This window comes from Buceros rhinoceros, unplaced genomic scaffold, assembly GCF_000710305.1.
Source record: "Buceros rhinoceros silvestris isolate BGI_N320 unplaced genomic scaffold, ASM71030v1 scaffold45640, whole genome shotgun sequence".
NCBI lineage: Eukaryota > Metazoa > Chordata > Aves > Bucerotiformes > Bucerotidae > Buceros > Buceros rhinoceros.
This window is the reverse complement of record NW_010389845.1, coordinates 3,999-11,883: the sequence shown is the minus strand read 5'-3', so window position 1 is coordinate 11,883 and position 7,885 is coordinate 3,999. Positions and strand designations below refer to the sequence as shown.

At 46.6% G+C, this 7,885-nt stretch overlaps 1 protein-coding gene across 1 annotated transcript; it reads right to left on the bottom strand.

Annotated features, from left to right (window-relative positions):
• Nucleotides 1-2,036: 2,036 nt before the first annotated feature.
• Nucleotides 2,037-7,666, bottom strand: LSM14B (LSM14B, SCD6 homolog B (S. cerevisiae); the record flags this gene model as incomplete). The annotated part of the gene is made up of 8 exons (XM_010135370.1): nucleotides 2,037-2,202; nucleotides 2,890-3,043; nucleotides 3,213-3,374; nucleotides 4,242-4,313; nucleotides 4,440-4,610; nucleotides 6,408-6,524; nucleotides 6,991-7,126; nucleotides 7,483-7,666. Coding segments are annotated over 8 exons (1,162 nt in total), but the record flags the coding sequence as incomplete, so codon positions are not given.
• Between the last annotated feature and the right edge of the window lie 219 nt (nucleotides 7,667-7,885).

The following is a 7,885-nucleotide window of genomic DNA, read 5'->3' as shown; positions in this document are numbered from 1 at the left end:
CCTTCTTTACACTGTGTCACGCTGGCCCTTGGCCAGCAGCAAAATTAGAGGGTTGCAGCAGCTTCCCGGGAAGCTGTTCCAGTACACACCCTGTTGTGCTGGTACGAGTCCGGACACCAGAGGCAGCTGTGGCCACTGACCCGGCAGCACGGCCCCCCCAAAAGTAACACCAGTTCAGGCCCAGCAGCCTGGGGGTGGGGTAGTTCCAGGGCAAGGTGCTTGCTCAGGGTGGTCTGGGCAATGGGGACACATGGAACACAGGCACTGACAAAGGTCAGGGCCTGGACTGGGGATTTAAAGCCCTTTTCAAACACTCTTAAGTCAGAGAAACCCACGCTGTGATTTGAGCCCAGACATTTGTGATTTGAGCTACCTACAGAACAAAGAGGGCAACGTTAAACATTTACATGTTTATTATAATTACAATTTACATTACTCCAAAGAGCAGCCCCACTGCTATGTTCTAATCCTTAGCAATAAAGTCCTACAAAAATAAATCCAAGCTTTTACAGTAACCTAGGTCGATGCGTAACTAAAAACTTCAGCTATGTAAGGGGTTTCGGTCATCAAGGTGCTTCTTCAACAAAATTCCCTACCAACCAAAAAAGGGACACATGCCTCTAGCAATTCACCCCACTTAGTCATGCAAACAAATGTAACCCCTCCCGCCCAGCCCCTCTCCCCACATACAGAGTTTTAAAAACAAAAGAAAAACAACTAAACTATTTACAGTATGGGGGTACAGAGGAAACAAATTCAACATGCCCGTCTGTTAAGCTTCATCACATGGATTCCCATCCCTACTTTAATGAAAACATTCCATAGTGTTCCACCACAGGCTACTAGCAAACACAGCTGCTGGCGTTGGTGCTACCCACGAGCGAGGTACGAACTCAGGCGCGCAGTCAGAGCTGCTTCCCAGACAGCCAACTGCTGCCAAGAGCTCCTTATTCTGAGCGCGCGAGGAGACACTGGCCGCTCCTGTCCCGCCGAGGACACGACATGCTGCCTCCCCACGCTGCCCTGACCCTGCTCCAAGCCTCTGGGGAGCACCTGGCACCCTCCAGCTTGAGAGAGAGTCACAGTCCTGCAAACCTGCGGTACCTCCACATTAGCACCAGCCGCCAAACAGCTGTAGTCATTTACACCACTACATGATCAACAATCCAGTATTCCCAAGTGACAATATACACAACTCCTCAGCACCAGGAATCCCTTCTTCCAGATACCAAGTGCTACTTCACGCCTGCTGCCAAGAACACTGAGACCAGCAGCACCAAAAATCCATTTGGTTCCTCAGAACAAATTACAGCTGGTTTATTTCAAGTGAGCTTTGGTTCTGCGGTAATAGCATAATCGCTCTTCTTCAGGGTTCAGAAAAGGAGTCTGACTAAGCTGGGACTGCAGCAGCCTTTGAGACACCCAGAAAGAAGAACCATGTAAGTTAGTCTGCACTTAAAAAACGCAAACAAAAAAGACACCCTGAAGAAGGTACCCCTGAACACATTCCCTCTTCCAAAGAACATCCCAGCTGACAGTCGCTGGTCCAAAACAAGTCCAGAATATAAGCAGTAGTACATGAAGTTCTGTCGCTTGAGCTGAGACAGTAAACAAGATGAACCATTTTCCACATTAGTGCAGCAGTTGGTTGTTTTCTTTCTATGTACAGTTTCTTCCTCTTGGGGGGCTGTGAGAACCTGTTCAGAAAGAGAGGCAGAATCAGACTGGACACCGTGGGGACCTTCTCCCAAGGAAGAGAAAAGCACTGAGGTTCACACCCGTGTATTAACTGCAATGAGTAGCTAGAGCCTCAGCTCCAACAGGCAGCTCCTCCTTCTCAGACAGGAGGGCACAAAATCAGCACAAGGAGCGTGTTCAACCTGCTCACGTTTCCTTCTGCCACTGACAAGGACTGACCCTCTGGATACATCCACGAGACAGGAGAGCAGAGGTTGCACAGACAGTTCAGGCCAGGCGTAAGAGACTACCTGCCGCAGAGGCAGTATTTACTCTGGCTGAAACACTTGCCTCAGAAGTTACACTCTGCCAGTCCCAGCTCTGTGAGTGGTTTGGTTCCGCCTCGCCGCTCCACTCCCCCTTCCACCACGAAATCCACCACGAAAGCTGCGGCCACGAAGGAACCGTCCGGACACTCCAAACGTCTCTGTATTGAGCTTCCTTTCCTCAGCCCACGTGGTGCGCCTAGAACTGAACAGGACTGCCCTCAGGTTTGGGGTAAACATTTCAACAGCCACCACATCATCAGCCAGGGGGCTCTGAGCACCCTGTTCTGTTGAAGCTTACTTCAGCTGCAGCAAGAACCCACTGTGGTGTGCACGCACTCACCGACTCCATCCTCTAAGCATGGATTTGAGAGGGGAAGCAGAAACACTGAGGGAGTTTCACAGCCTGACACTAAAGGGTGTCTGACTTCACCAGACAGGTGATACCATCAGGGCCAGCAGAGGAAGATGAAGCTTTAGCATTCCCAACATTTAACTTCATGCCATCTCCACTGGCCTCCTCCCTGCCCAAACTCCAGCCTTCGCTTGCTCCTGCCTGCAAGCAACACCCCCTTCAGTGCCTCCTCCCACCAAGGAGAGGATACATCTGGTGAGACCCAATGGGTCCAAAGTCACTACTGGGAAACGGAACAGGGAACTCCTGTGTCGTGGTTTAGCCGAGTGCGTTGGCATCAGCTGAAATCCTGGCGCTCTGTCTGATCCCTCTGCACAAGGCTGGGTCCTGTCCCTCGCAAGCCGAAGGCACAGCAGGACTCCCCTCTCAAGACTGCTTTGCTCACTTTCTTGCTTTAAGATTTTTCAGAATTAAACTAGTGACATCAATTATTCCTAAAATCATATTAAAAAGCAAGTTTAGAACGCTCACCTGGATTTCAGTTCTGAAGAAATGTTGTCAAAGAAGGACTTGGATTTATCGTAATAGCAGTTGGGTCCCAGGAGGTCCTCCTCAGCATTACCATCATTGTTTTGAGTTGCCACTCCAGGGTCCCCTTTTTCCTCCCCTGTCTCTGCTTTGTCATCTGAAGACAATAAAACGAATTACACCTCCTTGACGCCCACGAAGAGCCATCTGTTCTCTTGCTCCCTCAAACATGACTCGAGATGCTGCCACATGTAACTGTGCAGTTTCTCATGTCTATGCGGCGTTTACTACTAGCTCAGCGATTCATATTTAATCAAGTCACAAACCTTTAAAGTTTAGTTTCTTCTTGAATTCTTTATCGAGTTCCTCTCTGTTGAATTGTGCATTTGCACTTTCAAAGTCAAAGTCACCTTCAAACTTTATTGTATTTTCCTTCACAGTAGTTGGTCTGTTTTGTCCTCTAGACCGGTTTCTGGTTCTCCTGTTTCCTGAAAGCAGGAGAGTTTAAACACTTGGTAACACACAGGAGGTTAAATGACTCGCTCAAGACCAGAGGAAACCAGGGTTAGAACTCGGGAGTTTCTGGCTTCCAGTCCTGTGGTTAGGCCACGACTCTTTGAAAGGAACTTCTGAACTTGGCTGTAGAAGACACATTACAGCAACACTTTAATGTTCTGAAAAGCATTCCTGGATGTCAGCCTACAAACCCGGCATGCTGGCGAAGAGAACACCACCGGCTTCAGAAAATCCACCCAGCACGCATCTACCCACAACAGGAGCTTGTACTTCCTACAGCTCCTGGTTTCCAACCGAGATGCCATAAACTCCTTTTTGGAAAAGCTCTAACCTCTGCTGCAGTGCCACCCTCAGGCAAATTAGTTTGAAGACCTTCAAGTCTGAAGTTAGTTTTCTGCCTTTTCTCATTTTGCTTGGGCAGAAATACCAGTTTGAATTTAATTCCACATTCTTTTGACCCATGTGTTAACTGCAGCCCCGAGCCAGGAGCTCTGCTCTGCGGAAGTGAGGGCTCCACAGCTCCTCTCAGAGCTCTGGAACTCCTCACACAGGCTGCCCCTCCCAGCAGGAACACTTCTGGTTTCAGAGAAATCTAGTTGCTGCTGCCACCCTGCAGTATCAATTTTAGTAACATACATTCAAGTATGACACTAGAATTCTGGCCCTGGAATGTTCTGAACTTCTGGAACTCCAGAACTATTTTCTTCAGGAAGCAGCTCTGGACGCCCCAAGTCTTATCAAGCTGTATCACGCTCTCAACTTCCCTCTGATAACCCTCCACTGACATTAACATTTGCCTTTATCAGCAAACGCGACTGCTTAGTGCCAGGTTAACCTACCCGATCTCCTCCTTTGAGGTCTTCTGTTTTCATCATTCACCTGTCCTTGGGTTTGCACAGGTGCTGCCTGAACTGTATCTACTGAACAAGAAGGACAAACTTAATAAAGGAGCAAAGGACAGAACCGGAGCAGCTCAGGCCTGCTATGCCCCCGTGAAGGTTGCTTCAAAACAGCGCTTCACAGCGGCACGTACGTACCGTTGGTCTTAGTGCTGCCCTGCGGAACCTGCCGTCCATTGCGCTGAACTCCTGGAGTTACCTTCACTGGGGGCGGCTTTTGGGAATTCATGTTGTCAACAGGGCCAGTCTGAACAGCCTGCTCCACCATGGGGCTTTTGCAGACCGGGTGAACAGAGGGAAAGCCAGCACCTGGAAAAAATCCCAATGACCAAGTGCCTCTCAGAAGAGACGTTAACGCTAGTCAGACCCTACCCACTTCTATCGAGACACCGTTTTGTCAAGAATGACTCAAAGCCTCCAGTGTTTCTTGTTACAGGTACGTGTTTAATTGGCACGTGTGCTAGGTAAGGCACTACTGCCATCTAAGTTGTGGCTCTCAAATCCAGAGCCTTAAAATCAGGAAATCTACCCATTTATTTCTTCAATCCAGTCAGACATACATTAGCTAAGCAAGCCAGGTCAGTCTGAGACAGTTTACACCACACTCAAATGTCTAGGTGTATCCTTGGTTATGCAGGATTTTACTTTACATTCTTTAAATCTGAAGCAAAAATCCACCATTGAAACTGCTCAAGAAAGCTTCCCCACTTTGTCAAAAAAATTTGGCAGCAAAAGCTTAACCACCTCAACTATATCCCCTTTTGTAAGCTACTTTTAGAAGTCCTCCAACTTCACTGCTTATTGTTAGCTTTCAGACAAAGAAAACCTGAAACCAGACCACGATCTCAAAGTTACCCTTTTAAATTCCTTCTTGGTCAAGGCCAAAGTGTTACCAAGACTTCTGTTGCTCTTCCATCCAGGCTTATTTAGTCACACTACAAAACACGTAAATACTTTTCATGGTTTGGTATACCTTACACCAATTCTATTAAAAGTGACAGTCTTCAGTACTCAGAAGAAACACTGCATTCTAGATTTCATTAGCAGGTTTGGAGTACTACAGGTTGACGTAGTTAGGCATAAGAACTGCTGGGAAGCAAACTTTAAGTGAATATACTTAAAGAGCGAGAAGAGTGAAAAGCTGAGGGGTACACACAAACCAAGGCACTGACACTTCTGGGTCACCCAAGTCCACATGAGATATACCCAGTAGGTAACATCATGCAGGTTCCCAGTTAATGTACACCTGGAAAACTCGCAAGGAAGACAGACACAGCCTAAGGATTATTCAGTAGGACAAAGCTGCTGTGCACGTTCAACATGAGAAAGTTTCAAAGCTTAGCCAGAGTGTCAAGGAAGCACGTATGGATAGATGGCTAAAACCAGAGAAGGAGAAACAGATTCATGCCAACACGAGCACACATGCTTAAGTTAAAAACAGATTAAACTCATTACCATGTTTGAGTGCAGGCTGCACCTGGTCTCTCTGCTCTGGGGATGGTCAGTCTAGTCTCTCTGCTCAACCTCCTTTAGAAGTTTTTACACAGAGAAGCAAGCACCCCAAACTGTGTTATCTCAGCTTAACACAACTCAAAGTGTTTATGTTAGTCATGCTTTACTACAGGGAGTCTTGACAAGGTACTGGGCCCCATCATGCATGAGCTCTGTCCTGGTGTTCCCTCAATTACCGCAATACTCCTGAATATTCTGTTAACTGAGGGCTGTAGCAGCAAGACCACCCATGGTTTAAGCAGTGTGCTCCTCATCTTTCCAGGAAAGGCTAATTAATTCCTCACCCAGTCCCTAAGGTGAGGCATGTTCCTGGGCAGGATGCAGCACATTAACATCCCTAAACCTCAGCCCTCTCCTGATACTTACTCGAGAGGATCCGCTGTCCTGTACTTTTTCCTTGTCCTGTCTCTCTAATTGAGACTTCTAGGACAGAAGCAATACTTCACGTAATGAAAGGCAAAACCAGCTGAGAACAGACTAGTTCTACTAGCATTACCCATGTGAGTACTATCATTCTAGGAGGGTTAACAAGAACAGTGTTTGCAAGTGCCATGCAGTTCTTCCAAATATTTGGAGTCCTCAAACTGCTGTTACCCTTGGAAGAGAGCTGATGGGGCTCTGAAGACATGTCAGGCTCTGAAACAGGTTGTGGAGACGGAGAAGAACTAGGGCTGGAAGCAGCTGCTGATGCTGGAGGGCTTACCAATTTCTCTGAAGAGATAGAGGGAAGAAGAGAAAGCAAAGATACATGGATAAGATACAAGGTAGTGAAACATCTGAAGGACTTGGAAAGGGCTACAAGAATCTCTAGAACACCATTAGAGCAGCTTATTTACCGTCCTCTCTCTGGAAATACAAGTTTTTATACATGTCATGGGTATGTAAGGCATGTCGGGTTAGAAATGAACTGGCCTTGGCTGTTAAGGATTCACGTTACTTCTGGTAAGAAACTTCAGCTATTTGGTTGGTGTCTCTGTGCAGGGGTGTGTGTGTCTGTAAGTAAACACAGGCCTCTGTGCAGTAAGATCACTGCACAAACTTGTTAACTACTTATTCACTGCTTGCTACAGCCTGACACTTGGCAAGGAATCCAGAATTAGTTACTTGGTTAATCGGTTTCACAGTAGCTGCATACAAGGGCCGAACCTTTATCGTAGCAAGTGAAGTTTTTACTTACCTAAACCTAAGGAAGCTGCGTACTGCTGGCTAAGCAAAGAGCTGGCAGCAAGCTGGCTGTAAGGTGGCATACCTCTAAACGGGCTGTAAGGCACATGTGGCTGAAAGGATGATGTAGAGGCAGAGCCCAGAGAAGACTGTAACAAGACAAAGTATATTTCCATTTACAGTGTCCAGAAGTCAACCCGTTCTAGCAGTGATTCTCTACTTCACACACAGCACTACCAAAGCTTGAGTAAATACTGAGAAGGGGTAAGTTTACCTCTTTACGATTTTCCTGCATTCTCAGCTAGGTAAACTAGCTCTGGCTTTTGTTGGCTGAAGTCTTTAATGCTGCTGCTATTTAAATATTACAATGAAATTCAGGATGCTTCAATTTGAAGATTCCTGGAGACACTTACTGGCCTTGGTTTTTGTAAGTTTATATCAAAATCCAGTCCTTCATCACCAATGTTTTATCACAGCTTTCTATGAACACTTCAGGCTAACTTACTTGGACAATGGCAGGATCTTGCGGCAGAGTATGTTGAGCTTTTGGAGGTTCACAGACAGTGATGTCTTTGATGTCACTTCCTCGAAAAATAATGTATTCATAGATTTCTTCTCTTGGAGGAGCAGGTCTGTCTGTGGGCCGGTCTTCAGTACCAAAGGATCGCACTTCAGCATTAAAAAGATTACTGTTAGTCCAGCATTACCATTGCAGCATTGTGTGGGTTAAGATTCATGCAATAAAAAGTACTCTTGTAATACTTGCCAACTGTAGCAGCAAAAAAAGGTTACCTCCAGAATCTCCCTATCACACACATCTGTTCCCTCAAATGCCAACTTTTTCAACAGCCTGTATAAACAGTTTTGTTTACATCAAGCTGTGAAGGTAAAGACCACAGACCAGCTGG